The sequence below is a fragment of the Filicampus tigris genome, chromosome 9 (genome assembly GCF_054856515.1).
Source record: "Filicampus tigris isolate MCC_2025a chromosome 9, RoL_Ftig_1.0, whole genome shotgun sequence".
Lineage (NCBI taxonomy): Eukaryota > Metazoa > Chordata > Actinopteri > Syngnathiformes > Syngnathidae > Filicampus > Filicampus tigris.
In genome coordinates, this window is record NC_141225.1 from 19,881,606 (window position 1) to 19,904,917 (window position 23,312).

General features: G+C 42.1%; 2 protein-coding genes across 8 annotated transcripts in view; both read left to right on the forward strand.

Annotated features, from left to right (window-relative positions):
- chd5 (chromodomain helicase DNA binding protein 5) overlaps positions 1–16,202 on the forward strand; it is a 34,298-nt gene extending 18,096 nt beyond the window's left edge. Inside the window, exons 17-41 of one of the 6 annotated variants that reach the window (XR_015088103.1) lie at positions 630–751; positions 939–1,112; positions 1,434–1,575; positions 1,649–1,780; positions 1,899–2,016; positions 2,603–2,727; positions 3,047–3,296; positions 3,681–3,853; positions 4,026–4,200; positions 5,759–5,845; positions 6,485–6,573; positions 6,973–7,106; positions 8,199–8,343; positions 8,563–8,722; positions 9,120–9,190; positions 9,278–9,524; positions 10,261–10,407; positions 11,281–11,389; positions 11,468–11,600; positions 12,145–12,340; positions 12,565–12,728; positions 12,797–12,923; positions 13,882–14,161; positions 14,265–14,387; positions 14,715–16,202. Coding sequence is in view for 3 of the 6 variants with exons in the window: in XM_086040357.1 (XP_085896483.1) it covers positions 630–751; positions 939–1,112; positions 1,434–1,575; positions 1,649–1,780; positions 1,899–2,016; positions 2,603–2,727; positions 3,047–3,296; positions 3,681–3,853; positions 4,026–4,200; positions 5,759–5,845; positions 6,485–6,573; positions 6,973–7,106; positions 8,199–8,343; positions 8,563–8,722; positions 9,120–9,190; positions 9,278–9,524; positions 10,261–10,407; positions 11,281–11,389; positions 11,468–11,600; positions 12,145–12,340; positions 12,565–12,728; positions 12,797–12,923; positions 13,882–14,000 (3,339 nt within the window). In the remaining 3 variants the exon portion in view is untranslated. Of the gene's footprint in view, positions 1–629; positions 752–938; positions 1,113–1,433; positions 1,576–1,648; positions 1,781–1,898; positions 2,017–2,602; positions 2,728–3,046; positions 3,297–3,680; positions 3,854–4,025; positions 4,201–5,758; positions 5,846–6,484; positions 6,574–6,972; positions 7,107–8,198; positions 8,344–8,562; positions 8,723–9,119; positions 9,191–9,277; positions 9,525–10,260; positions 10,408–11,280; positions 11,390–11,467; positions 11,601–12,144; positions 12,341–12,564; positions 12,729–12,796; positions 12,924–13,672; positions 13,719–13,881 lie in introns of all 6 variants that reach the window. The other 5 variants (XR_015088102.1, XR_015088101.1, XM_086040359.1 and 2 more) reach the window with 5 other exon arrangements.
- Positions 16,203–17,113: 911 nt separating this feature from the next.
- The window catches only part of arhgef10la (Rho guanine nucleotide exchange factor (GEF) 10-like a), a 109,030-nt gene continuing 102,831 nt past the window's right edge, over positions 17,114–23,312 (forward strand). For both annotated transcript variants that reach the window (XM_086040691.1, XM_086040692.1), the window contains exon 1: positions 17,114–17,433. The gene's annotated coding sequence lies outside the window, so the exon portion shown is untranslated. The remainder of the gene's footprint in view (positions 17,434–23,312) is intronic.

Here is a 23,312-nt window from a genome sequence, read left to right on the forward strand (position 1 = left end):
GGCTTAGAACTCCACCACCACTACCAGAGTGAAATTAACATCAACACAGCCTGCCATATGTGTAAAATCATTACTTTGGCGCCATCTGGCGGAATCTTGATGTTATTGTTAGATTTATTTAATTGATATTTTAATTTTTTTTTGTTTTTTGAGTCATACTGTTTTGTGGACAGTCCTTGAATGCACCTTACACACAAGCAAAGGTGATGTTGAAGAATGTTTTCACTTCGCTTTGATAAAGCTACTAATAGTTGGTGACGTCTACGTTGCCGTTACGGTTTGTCCGTATTAACACTTATCATTGTGTTTATGCCAAAAGTTGAATTTTATGACTTAATACCGTTTGTGTAAAGTGCTTTTACGTATATTTGTATGCCCATATGTGACGTCACGTCACTGTGTGCTAGCGTGTCAATTAGGCTAGCATACTAGCTAATATTTTTGATGAGCCTCATGTGAAGGCGGTTTATTTGTGTTGAAGAATTTAAATATTGTGTAAAACTGAGTTGAGGGTAGGTGTACAAATGAGCAATAATAAATATTATTGGCAGTAATGGCGGTACCAAAGTCTCACTTTGCTCAGGGCCCCATGAAGGCGTGCACTACTACTGTAAGCTTGTCCCATGCAGTTTTTCAGGATCCTCAATGGCTACAAGATCTACTACAAGCTGCTGCTCACTGGAACCCCTCTTCAGAACAACCTGGAGGAGCTTTTCCACTTGCTCAACTTCCTCACGCCAGAGCGCTTCAAGTATGTCCAGCCACTAAAATCATTTGTGATTCCGTGAACGTCCGTGAGTCTGCATGCATTACTCCTCTTGCTGGAGTTCGAATGAATAAATCGGAATGATTTTTCAGTGACTCAACAGCAACCCTGATTGGACCCGCATCACATGGATCCATAGTGAGTGTCATTCTTGTTTTTAAATTCTGCGTAGTAACCTGGAGGGCTTCCTGGAGGAGTTTGCCGACATCTCCAAGGAGGACCAGATCAAGAAGCTCCACGACCTGCTGGGCCCGCACATGCTCAGGAGGCTCAAGGCGGACGTCTTCAAGAACATGCCGGCCAAGACGGAGCTGATCGTGCGGGTGGAGCTCAGCCCGATGCAGAAGTCAGTGGCGGGATTAGCGCGACAAGCTATGTAAAAGCTATGTGAACCGGAGGATCTCTAAATTTTTGTGGGGCTTCACTGTAGTCTCAAAAACGTAGCGTATGCCTTTTGTTTTTGAAACAATGAGTTTATCCATGCAGGCATGTCAGATTTATATGATATGTCACAATTATATCTCAGCTTTTAGTGGGCCCAAAACTAAGGTAGTGAAGAAATAATTGGTCAATTATGTTTGTTTTATTGGCACTCGCATTTTAAAATGATACCACATAAAAAGCCCTGATGCAAACAGTGGGTGATTTTGTGCTTTCGCCCTATCAGGAAGTACTACAAGTTCATCTTGACGCGGAACTTTGAGGCACTCAACTCCAAAGGCGGAGGCAACCAAGTGTCCCTGCTCAACATCATGATGGACCTGAAGAAGTGCTGCAACCACCCCTATCTGTTCCCCGTAGCCGCTGTGGTACGGCTGCGTCTGGAGATGTTTTCTTGAAGAGCTGCGCGTGGGTCATTGACTTGGCGATTCCCTCTTGTAGGAGGCTCCCGTTTTGCCCAATGGCTCGTATGACGGCAACCAGCTGGTCAAGTCGTCGGGAAAGCTGACGCTGCTGCAGAAAATGCTGAAGAAGCTCAAGGACGAAGGCCACAGAGTTCTCATTTTCTCACAGGTAGGTGCAGGACTTAATCGGGCCCACTGATCATTTACATTATCAAGAGTGTTCCACTATAGCAACTGTGTGTTATCATTATCATTCGCATTAAATATTGTTTTGGATTCTTGCGTAGATGACCAAGATGTTGGATCTGCTGGAGGACTTTCTAGAGTTTGAGGGTTACAAATACGAGCGTATCGACGGCGGCATCACCGGAGGGCTGAGGCAGGAGGCCATCGACCGCTTCAACGGTGGGTTTTGTACAGTAGTGGGAAAGAAACCAAGTAGAGTGCTTTACTGAAAAGGGAAGTCAACCCCCAAAAATATTTTTTGCCAGAATATGTTCAATGCATGCCCAGCAGTCTAAACACTGCATTCTGATTAATATTGAAGTTTGTGGAATATGAGAAATCCACCCGTTTTTAGCTAGCTCAGGGGGCGGCCATTTTGCCACTTCTGTCAACTGAAGATGACATCGAAGTTGCTCAGGGTTCAGATAACGACCAATCGTGGCTCAGCTTCAGAAAACAGGTGAGCTGTAAAAAAGTAAAGTAAAAGTCAGTGCATTTTGCTGCTTAACTTACAGTACATTCCGCAAACGCAATATTAATCAGAATGCTGTATTTCAAATAGTGGGCCTGCATAAAACATATTCTGGAAAAAAACATGTTTGGGTTGACTTTCTCTTTAAGTGAAGAGAATTCAATCAGTATCTGTACTTCTATTTAAGTACAGATTGTGAATACTTATTTTGTTCATCTGCAGTCAGGCTGATGTGTTCTGTAAATGGCGATCAGGTAACACGTACATTATTACGCTCGTGTTCTCGGGTTGCAGCACCGGGCGCCCAGCAGTTCTGCTTCCTGCTCTCAACCCGAGCCGGAGGTCTGGGAATCAATCTGGCCAGCGCAGACACCGTCATCATCTACGACTCGGATTGGAACCCTCACAATGACATCCAAGTAAGCCTTCCTTCACGTTATTTCTTATTTATTTAGCATAAAGTCAACCTCCACCTATTCATGATTCGTTATTTGTCTATTTTTCTGTGGAACTTGTCCTCAGCTCTTTGCTGAAAAACACTATCGTGGTTTTGGGGCTCTTTCTTGAACACCCTTAAATGTCACTAGATGGTGGCAAAACCCTGGCTGATAGGAAAGTAGTTATTTGTGTCAAGGACGTTTTCTTGAAGCAATTTAATAAATAAATATTTTGGGGCGTCACGCTAAATAGTCACGTTTTTACTATTCACTATTCGTGACGATGGCGGCTTCTTTTCAGGCTTTTAGCAGAGCGCACCGCATCGGCCAGAACAGGAAGGTGATGATCTACCGCTTTGTGACGAGGGGCTCGGTGGAGGAGAGGATCACTCAGGTGGCCAAGAGGAAGATGATGCTGACCCACCTGGTGGTGCGGCCCGGCCTGGGCTCCAAGACGGGCTCCATGTCCAAGCAGGAGCTGGACGACATCCTCAAGTTTGGCACGGAGGAGCTGTTCAAGGACGAGATGGAGGCGGCTCGCAACATGGGGGGTACGGCCATGCCTCACTGCGCAGCAACAACGGAAACACTGACTCATTACATTTTTCTTCATGTCTTTATCTATATAAAAAGGATTGTATGATTGTTGTTTTCATATAGATACTTTGAAAATGTCACCAAGATATCAAAAACAGTTCTCATTATGACTAAAGAAAATATTTGTATTGGTTGTCTAATTTTAGTCATATTCCATTCAAATATTATCGCATTATTTTATGAATTGTGGAGCGTACTTGTTAGTTTTTGTTGTTGTTGATTGTTACTAACCCTAACTGCAGGAAATACAAGCACAGTAATAAATACAAAGATGCTAACTATTTTTTACCCCAGTAATTTTATTGAAACGTTTCATTCTGCCCCTCTGTCATCATCAGGTGACAACAAGGACGGCGAGGAGGGCAACGTGATCCACTACGATGACGACGCCATCTCCAAGCTGCTGGACCGCAGCCAGGACGCCACGGAAGACACGGAGATCCAGAACATGAACGAATACCTCAGCTCCTTCAAGGTGGCCCAGTACGTGGTCAAAGAAGAGGATGGAGAGGTGAGGAAGGACAATTTGTCGGGGCGCAGAAAATGTTGTTTTTTTTCAAATGTTTATTGTGTGTTTGAGTCCGTTTTCCTTGACAAGCACTGAGTAAAGATGCAGTCCTCTACGTTAGCTTAGCTTAGACCTTTGGCATGATGTGTGTGTGTGTGTGTGCGTTTGTGAGCAGGAGGAGGTGGAGCGCGAGATCATCAAACAGGAGGAAAACGTGGACCCGGACTACTGGGAGAAGCTCCTGCGCCACCACTATGAGCAGCAGCAGGAGGATCTGGCCCGCAACCTGGGCAAGGGCAAGCGCATCCGCAAACAAGTCAACTACAACGACACCACCCAGGAGGATCAAGGTAGGCGCCGCCAACCAAGGCCGACGTTTTATCTACCGTTTTGGTTAGCGCCCGTGTTAATCTTTAATGGTGGTGACCCTGAGCAATGTGCAGGATGGAGGACATTTTGTACGTTTACAGTGGAACTTTACAATAGGAAAAGCCCCAAAATGTTGCACCACTTGGGAGTGGAGGAAGAAAAAAAAAAGATGTGGTCATCATGCAAACAATTAATTAAAGTAACAACCAATATTAAAGAAAATGAAAATAGATAGAAGATAATGTTGTAAAAAAACATGTTTAACTTATTTTTATTTTTACATTTGCATGACAGTTAAAGGAAACAAATATATACACTGTCAATAAAAACGAAGTAAATATTACATTAAAAATGGATTAAAAAAATAATAAAATATTGAAATGATTAAATTACCTAATTCATATCGAAAAATAATTTGTAAGTTTGTAAATACTAATAAATAGTCATAAGTAAAAATATAAAATACATTTCAAAATGTCTATTTCTATTTTTTGTGATGGGACAAATTGTTTTGAAATACGACATTTCTGTGGCATTAGCTGTTAGCTTCTTTCCACACCAGTGTTATAATAGTTTAGCATTTTTCATCACATTTTGTTTTTTTTAATCATTTGATTTTAATTAGTTTTTAGAGCAGGTTTGTTCATTTTCATTTGTTTTTATTTTTTCAAAAATTCTTCATTTTATTTTTTTATTCGTTTTTGAAATTTTTTTTTTTCAAGGATTTCAATGTTTTCATGAGTGGTGGTAGTGGCAGGCTTTTGCTGTATGTTTTTTTTTCAAGAACAGATCCTATTTCAAGATACATGTCCTGGATAGTATAACTTGTCCTACGCTTTGGAGCAGTGCGACTGTCATAAAGCTTGTCAAACTGGCACTGAACTGCAGGTGGTGACAGAAAAACTTCAATTTCGCAACACTGCTCCAATGTCAGTTGGTAAGGGAAATGATATGCTAAGAAAACTGCAAAGTCGAAGCTGTCAAATGCTGATGGCCTCACATTGGAGCGGATTGTATTCCACTCGATGGTTCCACTGTCTCTACAAAATTATTCCACAAATGAATTTGGCATGCTTGTGTTTCAAGTCTGTATTTGTGGTCCTGTTGTTTGATGCCACGTGGAAGGCGCGCTGTCCTTTATATGACATTACATACATGCTGTACATATTATCTTAAAAGAGTCCAGCTTAGCTTTTGCACTCTTGGAGTTTCACATTGAAGACATTTTAATTGGCTTCCACATCAAAACCTCAGTGCAGAATCCAGTGAGCGAGCATGTTTATCCAGTCCTCTCAGCTTTACAAATCTCAATTGCAGCTTTTGACCTCCACGACTGTGATCTTTAAAGTGCACTCGTTCTGCTATTAAAACTCTCCCCAAGTGCTCAGCGAGCACGAGAGGTTCAACCTTTTTGGAGAGCACTCTCTCCGAGTTGCTAAAAAGCCAGGGCGCGCTTGCTGAGCTGGCTGGCGTGACGCCCCCCCAGGTGGCATCCGACGGAAGCAATGTACTGTGTTGTCTCTGATGTGTGGTGCTCAGAGTGGCAGGATGATGTTTCAGACAACCAGTCGGAGTACTCGGTGGGGTCCGAGGACGAGGACGAAGATTTCGAGGAGAGGCCGGAAGGTATGCCGCTCCTTTTATTAGGGACACTTCATTATGGACACCTGCAAAGGGTCGACGCAAGCATTTTACCTCATTTGATCAGTTGTAGGTGTACCTAATAAAGTGTCTGGTGAGTGTACAACACAATACAGTAATCGCCGTCCAATACCGATAGGGTTTCAGACCAGGGTTATTGTTTCAAAATAAACCACTATTCATGGTGGCGAGAGACCACGCCCTGCCACAAATGGTCAAAAACCGTGAGCAATGAACGCACGCCTAAAAATGATTAGAATTGCCGATAATATTTAGCTCGAACCATAAATATGCCATCACAAACTATCATCCAAAACACGTCAATATAATTTCAACCTCGTTTTATAACATTACTTTAACATGCTGCAAAGACTCTCGATAACATCTGCTAACAACCCAGGCTAAACTTGTCTCCTCTCTGACATGGTGGATCACTTCAACAAACTTCCTTGACACCAATTACGACTTTCCTATTAGGTGACAACAATGTCATAAAAAGATGTTCCACAGAAAAAAACGATATAATATATAATATATCGAATCACCAGGCGGGGGTTACTGAAATGCAAATCAATAAATGTATTTGATCATTTAGATTTAACAGACTGTTTTTGTTTGTGGCAGGTGGGCGGAGACATTCTCGCCGCCATCTGAGGAACGACAAAGACAAGCCCCTGCCCCCCTTGCTGGCCCGAGTCGGCGGCAGCATCGAGGTAAAAACTGTGACGGGACCGCAGAGTGTCACAAATGTACAAAAGTATTTGCCCCTTTTCTCTTTTGGGATTTTTTTTCCCTATTTATCATATGAACATGACTTTTAAAGCTAATTTTAAAATAATTATATTTAATAAGTAATTATATTTAATAAAGGGGCAGGAACAAACATGTATGGCCCTATATTAAAATGTTATATATACCTTATTTCTTTGCTTTTATTTTTGTTATTCCAGCAAATTTTTGGGCGTGTGATGAGACAGTAGTCCACCGTTTTGTTGTTAGATCAGCGGTCAGCGTAACACATGAGTTGAGGAGAGGGTCAAATACTTTTTCACTGCATTTTGTGTGTGTGTGTGTGTGTGTGTGTGTGACGTGGAACACACGTTGCTCTTCAGGTTCTTGGCTTCAACGCCCGTCAGAGGAAAGCCTTCTTGAACGCCATCATGCGCTGGGGAATGCCCCCACAGGACGCCTTCACTTCCCACTGGATTGTGCGAGACCTGAGAGGGAAGAGCGAGCGCGAGTTCAGGTGACACTCCATTTTGGAGTTGTTTGATAATTCGCACTAGGACTCAAGTGAAACACACACTTTAAGACAAGGGAGCAATGCAGCATGTAAATTACTAAAGCCTGGTTCACACGGCCGACTTCCAAACTGAGTGTCGAGAAAAAAAATCACGCGTATTACAGTTTTGAACATACCGTGTGTGGTGTGCAGCCACACGGCAAGATCACCACATCACACACGAACCATTCACGGATATTCTCATATTGTCTGGAGGAGAGATTCTGTGCTAAAATTGGGCCGATAATTCTTCCATGTGAACCGTAATTTAGAAATCTAGTTGATCACAGAAAACCAAACACATCATAAAATACATCATTTAATGCATTACAGTGAAAAGAAAGCTATAGTTCGCTACCTGTTATATATTTTTTGGGACATTTCACCGTGATTAGTTATTAATGTATTTGATATGTATGTATACTTTTTTGATTGCTTGCCTCAAACAGTTTTACTGTGAAACAAAACATAAACGAAGAGAATTTGCATTTAAACAAACCATCTAGTATTGTCATTTGAAAGTCTGGTAGCTTAATGCTAGCACAAAATGCAAAATACCATAGTGGGGCTAACAAAACTAGCATCTTTTTTATTTTGTATTGTATTTTCAATGTCTTTGATTGTATACATTTATAAAATACAAAAATGCCATTTTGCCCATACGATTTTCTTTATTCTGTATATGTATTATGTTATAATGTAAATAATGATAATGAATACATATTAAAACATTGAATAAATACTGTAAAGTGTCACAAAAAAAAAAAAATACCAGTAGCGTGGTAATATTCAACACCAGTGATAAAAAAAATGTTAAGATGTTTTTCTTATGGGGAAATTAACATCGGGTCCAAATTACTTTAATTTGGATCGTATACCTGGCATTGTGCATTGAGTCCATTTATTAGAATAGAAGGAGCACTGAGTAAAGATTTCTGCATTTGATAATCTGGCAAATGATTTTTCCCCCTTATGTCTTCATCTGAAGTGTGTTCTCACTTTTTTTTTTTCTTTAAAAATGACTACCCATCGTCATTGTGATTGTGATGTGACCAGGGCCTACGTGTCTCTGTTCATGAGACACCTGTGCGAGCCGGGCGCCGACGGGGCCGAGACGTTTGCGGACGGTGTCCCACGCGAAGGACTGTCACGACAGCACGTGCTCACTAGGATCGGAGTCATGTCGCTGGTCAGGAAAAAGGTAAATGCGGAATCCACCCTTGCTTTTCCCTTTCTCACGCTCACATGGCCAAGATGCGCACACCAGAAGGAGGCCTGTGCAAACTTTAATCGTTATTAATTGATTAATTCTTTACATTCTATTTAATTATGTTATTATTATTCTATGTTTTTATAAGGTACAGTTCTCTAGCATGTGGCTGTGCGTATGAACGATTGTTTGCCTGTATGTGGATGGCAGGTACAAGAATTTGAGCACGTTAACGGAAAGCTGAGCTCGCCGGACCTGATCCCCATTGGCATGGAGCTGAAGAAACTCACCGAGAGTGTCTCGTCAGACCCCAACACCCCACTGCAGGCCAGCCCGGTTGCCACACAGCCTGGGACCCCCAACCCGCCAGGTCAGCAAAAATGAGCACAAACGATATTTAAAAAAAAAAATATATATATTTTTTTTAACTTTATTTTACTTTACATTACATTGTATTTTGTATATTATTCAATTGATATAGTTATGTAATAAATATTTATTTTTATATACATATCACTATATCCTCCCTCAAAAAGGTTGTTGTTATAATTATATTGACGGTGTATTATTATTTTTTGAACGCTTTTATGGGGCCCCCTGGAGGCCACAGCCCCCTTAACATTTCACTTGATATCCAAATGGGCGGTTACCAAAGCAGATCAAGTTTATTGGCAGGACTGCTGACAGTGGCTGGATTGTCTCATTTCCCAGGGTCCTTAAATGCGGCAAATATCACTCCTTATCAAGTTTCTTTTGTGCTTTTGTAGAGAAGAGTGATGCTCCCGCTGATGATAAGGACGCAGCCGAGCAAGATGGCAAGAAACAGTCAGAACAGGAAGTGCGTCCTTTTTCTTCTTTGTATCATTCCAACTTCTTTCCAAATGTTACACCCTCATTTGTTTGCCTTGTTGTCACATATTTACAGACCTGTCCAGAGCCTACGCATGCACATGAAGAGGAGGAGGAGGAGGTGCCCCGGCGCAAGGAGAAGGAAGCGGCCGACTGTGACGAGAGCAAGGCGGCCTCCGAGGAGAAAACGGGAGGAGACGACAAGGAGGACAAACAGGCAGAGAGGGCGACCGGTCAGGACTCGCCTAAAAGTGAGAGTCAGCCCAAAGAGCCGGAGAAGCCTCCCGAGGGAAGAGACAGCGAGGAGAAGGAGAGCAAAGCAGGTTGGGATGCCATGCGTTTTTTTAGGCCAAATTAAAGCTCAAGTTTAAAAAAAAATTGACACCCCAAGGCATTTTAATACAGAAACTCCTTTTTTCTCATTTTTTAATTTAAATTTTTTTTTTTATTACAGGAACAAAAGCCCACATTTTTTAAAAGACAAAACCATTTTTTACAAGAATAAAGCCATATTTATTTATTCATTTATTTTGAAAACACAAGGTGCTTTATTACACTCATAATTTTCCTTTTTTTTCCCCCAAAATAAAGTTGCACTGTATTATCACTGGAATAAAGTACAAAAGATGTAGCAGTACAGGAATATATATTTTTTTTATTAATTAATTTTATTAAGGTCTATTCATTCAGGAATAAAGCCAAATTGAGTACAAAACAGAGCACAACAGATTTTTCAAGTATATAGTCCTATTCTGAAGAGATTAAAGACCTCATTTCCATAAAAAAATGTCAACTATTATGAGAATAATGTTGTGTTTTGGAAATTCCCTTGTTCAAATATGACTTTCTGTCCTCGTATGAACTTTAATATCATTATCTTACAACTTTATCTTGTAAAAATCCAAGTTTATTAAGTTGCATCTTTGTTCGTGTGAAGACTGCTAATTTATTTCTCGATTAAAAGTACAACTTTTTGTTGCATAACATTTAGGCCTACGGCTTGATTGATACCAAAAAGTGTGAGAACCTCGAGTGATGTGCTGTGTGTTGTCGGTGCAGATGAGGTGAAAAATGAGGACGCCGCCGCGGACGCTCGCCTGAATGGCGACAAAGACACGCCGGATGAAGTCGAAGACGCCAGGAAGGAGGACAAGAATGGATTCAAAACCAAGTTCATGTTCAATATCGCTGATGGAGGCTTCACAGGTGACCGAGCACTGGTTTGAATTGGAGGCATCGTTGCATCACTGCAGACAAGTGCAGCAAGTGAAAGAGATTTCAAACCCAAATGATGACTCTGCACCATCAATTGAAAACCCTCATCTTGTCTTCAAACCCTAACCAAGGCTTGAAACTCTCATTTGAAACCCTAACCCAGGCTTGAAACCCTAATTTGAATTCCTTACATAGTCTTGAAACCCTCATTTTAAATCCTAACACAGGCTCGAAACCTTAAAAAAGCTATGAAACCCTAATTTGAAACTCTAGTCCTGTTTTGAAACCCTAACGCTTCCTTAAACCCCAAATCTTTAAATTCTAAATTGAAACCCAAACCAAGGCTTGAAACACCAATATTAAATACTAATCCATGCTTGAAACCCTGTTTTGAAACCTTAACCCAATCTTGAAACCCTATTTTGAAACCTTAACCCACGCTTTAAACTCTATTTTGAATCCTTAAGAGAGGCTTAAAACCCTAAACAGGGCTTGAAACCGTGACGGAAAACCCTAACCCTTGTATATACAGTGAACCCTTGGATTCGCATATTAGCAAATATTTTTTCAGTTACATTATTTGTGTGTGTGCGTGTTGTGTCCCCTGACTTTTTGTTGAAAGGGTTGAATTTTGTATGTTCCATTGATTTTATTTTTTTTCTTTGAATGCATTGCACCGTGTGTCAACCAGACACGTCTTTTCACTATTCGTGGGCTCACCCGGTCACGATCCCCTGCAAATAGCGGGGTTCCACTGTCCTTCCTCTTCTGAACATGAAAACAAGCAGTCCAAAGCAGCCGCACTTATGTCGCATGCTAATACCGAATCTCAAAACGGCTCCAATCGATGTGTTCTCGTCTCAGAGTTACACACGCTGTGGCAGACGGAGGAGCGAGCGGCGCTGTCGTCCGGCAAGATGGCCGACATCTGGCACCGTCGCCATGACTACTGGCTGCTGGCGGGCATCGTCACGTATCCTTTCCTTTCAAGTCGACTTTTGGGCTTTTGCGGGATATGGGATACGTGTGTGCCCCCTTGACCGGAGCGCAGGCACGGCTACGCGCGCTGGCAAGACATCCAGAACGACCCGCGCTACGCCATTCTCAACGAGCCCTTCAAAACCGAGATGCACAAGGGCAACTACCTGGAGATGAAGAACAAATTCCTGGCGCGGCGATTCAAGGTCAGTGGGGGATGCACTGACAGAGGGAAGCGGTGGTGGTAGCGGGCAGCGGTTGCCAGGGCTCGCCACTCAAAACCTAAGTTTAAACCAGGACCCTAATTTGAAACCTTAATTTGGTAGCATAATACTCAAACCTTTCAAACACTACACCCCTAAAACTGTTGAGCTAAAAGTAACCGCAATTGGGTTATTTTGAACCCAAACTGGGATATTTTTAGCCAAGCAGTTTTAAGGGTATAATCTTGGTCTCAAACCATAATTTGAAACCCTCCTCCATTTTGAAATCCTAATTTGAAATCTTAACCCCTTTGAAACATTGCCTTGAAACCCTATCCTTTGTTTGAAACCCTAACCTTTGCTTGTAACACTAACCCTGGCTGGAACCTTAACCGCAGTTTGAAATGCAGACCCTGAGTTAAAAGTTGTTGTCTTAAAACAAACCTTTGTTTGAAACTGTAACCTAGGTTTGGAATCTTAACTATCGTTTGTTCGAACTTCTCATTTGTAAACGTGAGCTAAGTTGTATGTCTTGCTGTGGGCGCAGTTGCTGGAGCAAGCGCTGGTGATCGAGGAGCAGCTTCGGCGCGCCGCCTACCTCAACATGAGCCAGGACCCCGGGCACCCTGCCATGGCTCTCAACACGCGCTTCACCGAGGTGGAGTGTCTGGCCGAGTCCCACCAGCACCTGTCCAAAGAGTCCCTTGGCGGGAACAAGCCGGCCAACGCCGTGCTGCACAAAGGTCATCCTCCGCATCCATAATAGCATTTTTTTTATTGTTTTATATATATGCGAGAAGCTAAACTCTGACGGGACTGAACTGACAAGGTCTTACATGAAATGAAATGACACATTTTTTCATGTCATTTTATTTTTGGTGGAGGCTGTAACGGATTAACAGCATTTCCATTCATTTTAATGGGGAAAGATGATTTGAGATCACCGTGTATGTGTGTGCATGCGCAGTGCTGAACCAGCTGGAGGAGCTCCTTAGCGACATGAAAGCCGACGTGACGCGGCTGCCCAACATGTTGTCCCGCATCCCGCCCGTGTCGGCCCGCCTGCAGATGTCCGAGCGCAGCATCCTGAGCCGCCTCACCAGCCGAGGTGGCGAACCTCCGCCGCAGCAGGTATGTGGATGGAGATTTTATACTTCATACAGAAAGCGAGTCTAGCATTTTTTTTTTTTTTGTATCAGACTTTCAGCCAGGGAGGCTTCACATGCTCCCAGCTATACGGAGGCACGTTTGGGGGTGCGTTCAGGGGACCCGGGGGACAGCCCATGGTCAATTACAGTCAGATGCCTCTGGGGCCATACGTCAGTGGTGAGTAAGAGCAACTCCAACCTTATTGATTTAGAATTAAAAAAAAAAAAAACATCCCACTTGCCGCAACACAACTATGGAGGGGGAGGCAGGGGGTTCTGGTTGGTGGCCCACACACAGATCTTTGATCTCCCTGGCTAACTTTGCATCATCCGCTCGCGGGGGTATGCTTCCATTTCCTTATAAACGCACTTTGCGCGCTTCGACCTCCTGGATAGACTCCGCAAATCAGCAAATCAGTGTTGGCTTCTGCCATGTCAATGACTGCGCCTCTCGTGTGCCCATTTTAAAGGCAATGAGAGGGGACGCTTCGAGTGGTGTGCATCTGCAAAAATACCAAAACAAAGTCTAGCCTGCCCCTGCACAGATTTAGACCGGTCACGGAAAGGTGCGCAAATGTCCTTGACAAGTGTAAACACCGGTGTGGAAGAGGCCTATTGTTTTTAAATGACAACACAAGGTACTCAAATAATCTTGGCAACAGTAAAAACCTGTATCGAAAAGTCCTATTGATTTCGGAACACTGTACAAGGTAACACAATGAGCTGAACCACAGTAAAAACCTTTGCCTAAGAGTCCTGTTGAGGTACCTCAATGACATTGACAAGAGTCAAAACCTATCTGGAATAGTCCTCTTGATTTTGAATAGCAACTCAAGCTACCGAAATGACCTTGACAACTAATTGTGGAAGATTTCTAGTGATTTTGATTTTGTGTACCAACTAACCTAAGTGTATAAACCAATACAGATTTGGAATGACCAAACCATGTAAAGATCTCAAAACAGCAAACAAGGTAATCCTTTCAGAAACATTTTCTCGTAGTTACTTGTCATAAAAAAAAAAAAAAATGAAATAGTTCAACTTGCTAAGCTTAGTGGTGGTTGTTCCCATTTCATTTTTTGGTTTGGGGTTTTTCTTGCGGTCCATTTGATATGAATCTTTGGAACGTTTTTCAGTGTCCAACGGTCCACCTAGCAGCCACCTGGACAAGAAGGCCTTCGAGTCTCTGCGAGATGCGGCCACGCCCGATCTGAAGTCCGGCAAAGCCAACGACGTCATCTGCATTGAGGACTGAGACGCATTCTCTCCCGGGCCGCGTCCTCCACCTTTTGTTTTTTTGGGTTTCCTTTTCATTTGCAGACGTATTGAATCTGAAGAATTGCACTTTTACCTTTGCAGAGGTTTTTCAACTTGATATTTTGACTGAAAAACCTCCGACAAGATGTCAGGACTGAGGTAAAATGTGATTTTTTTCCCGCCCTTTCTTTCAGTGGACATTCGAGCGCGGTTTTGCTTTATGTGTTGTTGTCATTCACCTAGTGTTGATTCTTTTTGAAAGACTCTTCATGGATGCAGTAAATGTCTGGAAGTGCGCCACCCGCTGGTTGCGACGGTCTTTACCTCACGCGGATCGTCTCATTGGTGACACCTGCAGGACTTTTGATGCATTGCAGCGTGTTTTGTGAGTACGATACTTGTGATTGTTTCTGTTTTGAATGTTGGCTGCACTATAAAGACGGGGGTTGGGATCCGAGGGCTGGGGGGGTGCATGTGGCCCTTCGTTGGAACTGATTGATTTGCCTTCATTTGTGGGACTGGTATTATAAGAATCGTAAGGATTTTTCTTGATATTTATACTGATCCCCCCCTGCACAAAAGATGCCTTTTGCTTTTGTTTTGATTGTTTTAAGACTGTGGTGGGACCATCAAAGGTGTTTTGTCCTCAGTCCTCCAGGAAGATTTTTGTTTGTGGTTTTATTTCAAATCAAGAATGCTGTCTGTTTTATAGGCTTGAAACCCTAACTGGAAACCCTGTTTTGAAACCCTAATTTGGAAGCCAGCTGGTTTTAAGACAGAGATGGGACCATCAAAGCACAGTTTTGTGCTTGCCTCAGTCCTCCACGACCATTTCATCGTTTTGTTTCAACTTCACCTGCGAACCCTAACACTGTCTTGAAACCCTAACCCCTTATTTGAAACCCTAACACAGGCAGTTTTATGACAGTAATGGGACCACCAAAGTGACGTTTGTGGCTCATTCCTCCATGAGCAATTTTAACCTTTTGTGGTTTTGTGTCAAATCATGCATGCTATCTATTTTAAAGTCTGGAAACCCTACCAATGTCTTGAAACCCAAATTTTACACTAACCCTAACCCTGTTTTAAGACTCCTTAATTTGAAACCGTAATCCTGGTTTGGAAGGACTAACACAGGTGGTTTTAGGACCGCGATGGGACCACCATCAAAGCTCGTTTTTTCCCGAAACTCTTGGAACCTTAACTTGACGCCCTAACCCTGTCTCAAAACCATAATTTCAGACCCTATCCGTTTTTTGAAACCCCAAACAGGGTGGTTTTAAGAGTTCAGTGGGGTCATCAATGCTCAGTTTTAGCATTGGGTCCTCATTTCATGGTTTTGTGTCAGTTTGTCAAATCAAGATGAAATCTGTTGTACTGTAAAGACTTGAAACCCTAATCCTGTCTTGAAACCTTAATATGATACTCAGTTTTGGTCTACAATTTCTATGACTCACGATTTTATGGTTTGGTTCCACAATGGGTAACGCGGTATTCAAGAATTGAAATAATGTCCTAGCTCTGTGAGATGATTGCGGTGGAAGGTCCAGTGAGGTGACCTTCTGGTATCATTGTCCTGATATGGAAGTGTAAGAACATCCCCATATCCCCCCAAGCATACTATTTACCTCATGGAAACTGTATTTGGATTTTTTTTTTTTTTTTTTGCACTATGTTGTTTTTGTTGTCGCAAACGACTCGTGTTGCAGACGAAACCTCAGAAAGGTGTAAATAAAGTGTCAAAATTCAAACAAACAAACAAACAAACAAAAAAGAATGTCCGCCGCGCCGTGACCTCGAGGGGACGTCAGCGACAACATATTCTGGTTACATGCAATCAAACTGGAGTCGGGATGAATGTACTGTCTACTAAACAAACAAACAAACCAAGACTTCAGTCTAATATTATAAATATTGCGTATGTATATGCTTCTAATGAACATGGCTTCAAAAGCTCGAAAAAATGGAAGGAAAAAAAGACCTTGACGAGGCACCTTTTGTTGCAGTGAATGCACAGCTTCTGAAGCTTTTTCTATGGCGGTTCACTTTGGGGCTCGTGGGGCGTCCCAAGACGCACACGCACGTTCTTCTTCGGACTTGTGCTGTCATGCAACTGGACGACCAAGTGAACGGTCATCTTTTGATTTGTACTGTGGATTTGTTTCATTGTGTTTTAATAAATCTTCAGATGACACGTTAATGTTTCTTGTTGGCTTCACGACCTGAAAAAAATGTGACATTTTATTCAATTAGATGAGTAATTGTACTACCACTGAAGTCAGACATTTGCAAAAATTCCCCAAGGAACTTCTGGTTTAGGTCTATTATGTTTTGTGAGATTTGGAAGAGAACAACAAAACAATGGTGTAAATTTATAATAATAAAACAACAATAAAAATGTATTTAATTTAGATGATTAACATACCGTTAATGCTGAGATTATTTCTACTGCTGTGTTATTATAGGCACGTGTAATTTATTATATTACTTCTTTGTATTATTACTTGTCTGTATATTATTTTTACATTATTATTATATACCATAAAACTGTATTGCTATTTCATCCAAACTGCATGGCATGATGATTTCAATACATAATTAACATAGGTAACTATTTATTTTCATGAGCTGCTTTAATGTTTGTACTGTATAATAATAATTATTATGTCATCATTATTCTCTCTTAAGAACAATAATACATAACACAGGGATGCAAGGGCACTTTTTAAAATAACTATGGTATAATGTAATTGCTAAATATATCGTTACGCCAGTCACAAAATGTACGTAAACGTACAAACGTTTCGACACAATTATACGAGTACTATAACAACGTGGTATCAACGCAAGTAATAAAATCCTAACGCCACTTTCGTTTCTCTGTGATTTAATTTAATTAACTACCCGAAAAAACAACTTCGTTAAACGTGCCTTGACTGCACAAAAAGTGAAGCGAAACCCGGAAGTGGTCGCCTACTCAGTTTGGTTTTAATTCCTTTCCACCCGCCTATTTTTGCCCCTCAACCTCTCCCGTAATTGGTCCAAACTTCCACCACGACCCCTCCCATTGGTCAATCACTTACCTTCCGCCTGCCTCGCTATTGGCCGGCGTCGCGTAAGAGCTCTCCCTCGGTCTCCGAGCTGTTGTGCGGCTGTCTGGGCAACAGCGCGGGGTCGCGGACGGTGGGAGGAGGGAGAAGAAGCGAAGAAAGGACAGAAAGGGATGGAAGCGGGGGGGAAAGCACTGCTGAAAAGGCGGCGAGGTCTTGGCAGAGAGAGGCGCGACGACGCACAAGCGTAGCCGGCTAGCGAAGGTGGCGTCCGAACCTGGTGAACTTGCCAACAGGACACCAAGCAAGGATCCTCCAATGATGAAAACGGGCATTTTGATGGGACTTTACCAGGATTAAAGCAAGTCTTAGGACGCAGAGGTGAGCCCTTTCTTCTCCTTCTTCTTCTTTTTTTTGTTTGTTTGCATTTTGCAGAGGCAGCAGCTCTGTTCAAGGGACGGGGGAATGATTGATGGGGGAGGGAGTAGTGCTGGCTGGTGGGTACTTGGGGTCCAAGGGCCTTGTTTTGGGGGTAACGTCCCACCCATGAGAGAGACTCCCAGGAAGGATGAGATTGAATATTTCTGGGCGTCTTTCGTGCACTACTAGGAGACGTCCCTTCTTGTTCATCCATTCATCTTCTCTGGACGAGAGGCGGGGTACACCCTGGACCGGTTGCCAGCTAATCACAAGACACAAATCTGAACCAAACATGCATGTCTAGCAAATGTCCAAATTTGGCCAAATTCATATATATATATATATATTCGAAAGTATGCGCCTGATGTTTGTTTGTGCAATAGCTCTGTTGGATTTTCCCTCTTCTCTCCCCCTTCAAAATGGTTTGCTTTTCTCTCTAGTCTTCATGTTTGCGAAACAGCAAATGCAGTTTTCACACACGAAACCCAAAGCCAAAAGCAAGCACTATCTAATGTTTTAAGCAGTCAGTCTATAAGGCAACACCTGAGTAACTAGAAACACCCATGGAGTCACATGTTCCAATACTTTTGCTCGCTTGAAAAGTGGGTGGCTTCAAACAGAAGGAATTTACATCTAGATGTTTAACACATCTAGATGTAAATACCATGAAATAAAAGCTAAGTTTCTAAACTTTTGTATCATCCATATTTTGATCTGAAACCCAAATGTGTTTAGTGCACAACAAAATCCAAGGAATTTAGAGCCTCCCCTCTGGAGATGGACGTCATGCTGTGTCTTCGGGAGTCCCAGGCAGGGAAGTTAAAGGGGAAGAAGCAAAGTCCCGATTTGCATTTCCTCCATCTTGCAGGGGGGTGTGCGCGCTCACTGTGTCACATTGTTGTCTTCTTAGTCACAGCCCAATTCATTCACGCACCCCCGGAAGCCCGCACATGCACAGGCCTCCATTGATGGGCTTGAAGGTTCGCTTGACAACAGCACCGAGCCGGCAAATATTGCACAACGGGCATGTGTGCCCTCCACACAACAAGGGAAGGGAAAATTTAGCGTTTGGAAGACTTCCCGAAGGGTGGCGGGAGAGTGTGTGTGGGATTTTTTAGCAGTTTGTCCCAACTGTGTTGAATGGGCTTTTTCTTCCACAACATAGTCATCCAAATACGTCTTTACGGAGCCTGCGTTACGAACTACGAACAGCCAAATGCCTTCCCCAAACTTCAAAAAGTCTTTTTCGGATGAAAAATGTTAGGCAAGTTCAACCCATGATTGGTGACTTAATTGATTAATAACAATAATGTATAGTGATGGTAATATCGACTTAACTTAGCCTTGACAGCAGTACAATTAGTAACTCTAATCCAGGGCCTGGTTGATTGATAAGACGGACAATTTAATCGGCCAATATTAGCTCTTTTAAAAGCAGCCATTTTTTTTGCCAATTTTTGCCGATTGCTCTTTTTAGATAAAGAAAATGACATTCAAGCACCCCCCGGCCCAAAAAAAAATCAAATATCACCAATTTTTCTCTGTTGTAAAGTTAACAAATACTAAAGGAACAATGATTGTAAAACAGTCAACGGTGAATCTTCTTGACCTGCTGAATTTGTAACGTGCCTTTTGATAACTTTGGTTGTGAAGTGACGCTATGTAAATAAAATAGACTCGACTTCATAACTGAGGGGGCGGGGCTAAACTGTCTTAAGTGAAACCTAAGTGTTATGACCTCAGGATAGTTAATAAAAGGACCATAAAGCCAACCCTTTAAAACAAACAGAAAGTCTCAACAGAAACTCAAGGGCTTTGAATATAGTTGCATCCAGTTGTTTCTGTTCCTATGTCACAATTTGACAATATGAATACAATCCTTATGTCTGTGGCCAACACATTCAGCACATCCTTGTCTTGCCACAATAGAGACACACTATGGGAGCAATGCGCCATTGTTCTGAGAGTACAGATGGTTGACCTTGGCTTGAATGCGACAGCAGTAACATCAATGCTGCTGCTCCTCCAGCACATCCATCACATTAGTCAAGTTAATAAAGGTTGCGTTGCCAGCATGCAGTAAGGCAGGTGAAAGCCAGACTGATGACGGGAGCAGAATTGCTACTCCGTGGAAGCGTGATTGCTTTTGTCTAACCAAACACAGACTGGTGACAAATTATTGGGGTCTTTCACTATTGGCTAATGGTGAAAACCAGCGAGTAATTGATGGCCATAATAAAAATGTTATGTTTGCACATGTGCGATGTCACGTAAATTTGTGCTAGCATATTTTTTAGGCTTGTATGCTAGCTAATACAATTGGTGTGCCTCATGTGAAGGTGATAACGACCGATACTAAATGCAGTCATTTATTTACAGGGTTTATGATTGTTTGCCTTCTAGAAGTATGGTGTTGATGCTTTGAGATCCTCTTCATTTGAAGTGTTTTGCTGCCATCATGTAGCATCAATGTGCAATTACAAACTCTTCATGTTAGCTTCATTTAAGACCTCACGTCGAAGTTTACTCCGTCGTAAACCCAGGCTCTTTCAACTCAGGCCCTGGCGTTTTGGTGTGGCATAAAATACTTTTCCGACAGTGACTCTTGCTTTGACGACACAAGTGAAGCATCCCGACAGCCCCCTGTTCCACAAGGTACAAATATTGAGCGATGCCTCCAACCCTCCTGTTCCATGTCAAAGCTGTTTGTACAGAATAGCCTGCCAGAAACAAGGCAGAAAAGTGTGATTGTACCTCATGTTGAAACTATTCATGCTGAAGCAAATCCCGCAAAACAGTAAAAAGATCATTTGCATGCTAGAACAGTCGATGTACTTAAGCAAGTCACGGGACGCATGTTAGCAGAGTATTAAATGATAGCGATTATTTTGGATACTTTTTTCAAACATTTTCTGGCTTCAAAATGCTGCTGTTGACCTCAAAAGACCGACACGGCGTCCACTCAGTAGGGGGCATGTTTTCGCGCTACCTGGGGGTTGCTCCGATATGACGTAATGCATTGTTCAGCCTTGCGACCCTCGCAATTTCATTCTTTCACTTTGATCACAGCCTCTCTCAGCATTTGTTGTCTCTAGACCAAAAGCGCATCCTACTTTGATTACCCTCTTATAAGATATTCCAAGGGATTCAAATTAGTATGAATTCAATGTGCATTCGAGTCATCATAGTGACTCATGGTTTATTACGCAACAGGCGCTATGTGTAAATGTTCTTTGCCGGGGACTCCGTGAGCTCTTATAGCCTCCTACTCACGTTGTTGGGTCTTGGACAGCCAACCAAAGATATATTGGGTCTGTCCTCAAGGACCTGGCGCTGGGTTTAAGCTTGCTTGTAAGTCTTTTAGCAAAGCGGAAGGAAACGACGCAGAATCATCAGCTCCTGGCACCGTTTTGGGGCCTCGTCTGCTGAGTCTTGTGTAATTGTTTGCCCCGAGGAAAGTCCAAAAAAGTTGCATTTCCTCGTCTGTGACTCTCTCTTCCATCTCGCCTATGTTTTGTTCAGTGCTGTCATTTGTTCTTGTACAGGACTTTTACGGTCCCTTGCTGCACTCTTGCTTTTTTGTGCTTCTTGTGGCAGATTTACAGCTGTTTGCAAAGTCTTAAGTGCTCCTTATTTCAAACCGGCCAGTGAAAACGGCTTCACTCTGCTGGCTTGTGTTGCTACTGGGAATGGTATTGCTGCAACCAGCGAATTAAACCTAAATCAACCATAAGATTGGCATACGTTCGCACAAGAACCCTTTGGTTAATCAAACCCCAGTTGGTACAGTTCATTGGTTTTGTTGTAAACGTAGTAGTCAAAGTTGGTTGTGTTTTGGACCAAATCAGACAGTGATTTTGTTATATTCCAAACAAATCTGGACACGGTTTGCTCGTGTCAATCCAACAGGCAAATGAACCAATCAGGATTGTCCTGTAGCAGAGTTATGTTGTCCTGTAGCAGAGTTATGGTGAAATGCATATTGAGCTTGTGGTTCTTTTACCTATCATTTATTAAGACGAGTTAATGAGTAACTATTTGCGGTTGTACACTATTTTGGTAGGTAAAGTCAGCAGCAACAAATACCAAATTGATCTCAGGTGGTTTGTGGTGGCGCATTATGGTTAAATTGGATTTAGTTTACTGTGTGAACTTGGTGTGGTTCATTTGGATACAGTCATCGAAGTGGGGTGTGGACCAAATCAACCAGATTTTCTCGGTATGGTTCCAGACAAATCCAGGTGCAGTTTGCTTGTGTCAGTCCAATTGGCAAAAGAGATGATCAAGTTTTCTCCTTTAGCGGTAGTGCCGTGATATAACTACTGGTTGTATGTAAATGGGAATAATTTACTGAGCACATCTTGGGTTTAGCATGTAGGCGGTTAGCATATCGTGAATCCCAATTGAGCTCAGAATGTTTGATGTTGTCAGGTGCTCTGGATTTTAATCTGCTGTGTGAATTGTAATTCATTTGGACAAATCATCAGCGCTCATTGTGGACCAAATACAGGTCAGGTATAAACAGAAGACACCATTGATTTACCAAACGCGTTTTAGATTTAGCTTAAGCGCCGGCGAAGGATGATAATTGACTCAAGATCTCCCCTTGAAAACGCTCGGCTGTTAACCGAGTGAACAGGAACCACTCCATTGGGAAAACACATTAAGATTACACACCATCAACCGATGTGAATACGAATTGTTGGGTCTGGGTGTAAAGTTCAACAACAGAGTTAGGCTTGTCACAATGATTGCTATATTGACTTGATTGATTGCTAAATGGACTATTTTTTCCAATTTCTTATTTCATCTCATCGACTGTTGCTGGTTTTGCGGTGTAAACCTTATCTTTGAGATATCCCCATTAAAAAAATGTCTTTGTGTGAGATCTGGAGGGGAAAAGGGGAATTCAACTCCTTAGTCGATCTCTGTAAACTGTCTTACAAATGGTCTTTTGTGATGTTTTCATACTTTTAGTAGCACTTTTTGACAACATTTATTTCTACCAAATTTGACATACGTTTGCAATTACTTAGGGGTATTTGCACCTGAAATAAAATGAAAAAATCAGAGTACTGTGCACCCCCGCTATTCATGGGAAATAGGGACAGAGCCCTGCCGCCAATAGCAAAAATCAATGTGTAATTGACGCCCTCCCAAAAAGGTTTGTAATTACATGTAGATGGCACCAAACATTTTTTTTTATATTAGATCACAAATGATGAACGCCAATATGCGGCAGTTCACAGAATAAGGACATCTTTTTGGGACACCCATAAATATCTTCTGTCTTCTTCTGTCTTCGTTAGATTTTCGGCCCAGCATGCATGCCATTGGACAACCCACATTTAAGTGTCAAATTTTCAAAGGTACATAATACCTGTATTACTATTCAACTACGCTAGTCGGTAAATGCAGATACTGTATAAATGCAGTCATGGCAACACGCCGGATCTCTCGCTGGTTCTTGGAGCGAGGCACGTTTGCAAGTTAAGCACATGCATTTGCATTTCAAACACATCTTTAAATGTGCAGCCAAGGGGATTTGTAAGAATTCAGTTTTGCTTTAATTGACGAAACATCATATCACAGCAGGACACGTTACAGTCTCACATAACACCTTATAGTTACATTTCAAGAGATCTAACAAATCCCGTGTGAGGCCTGTCAGGAACAGTGTCTACTTCGCTGGAAGAAACCTTGAATATTTGACTTTTTGTTTGAATTTGTTATAGTTTATTATTATTTTTACTGTGTTGGGTGATAATGTAAAAGGAAGCTAGAAAATCATCTTAACTGAAAATCTGGGTCGTGTCACTTTTGTCATCTGTCTGGTTGTC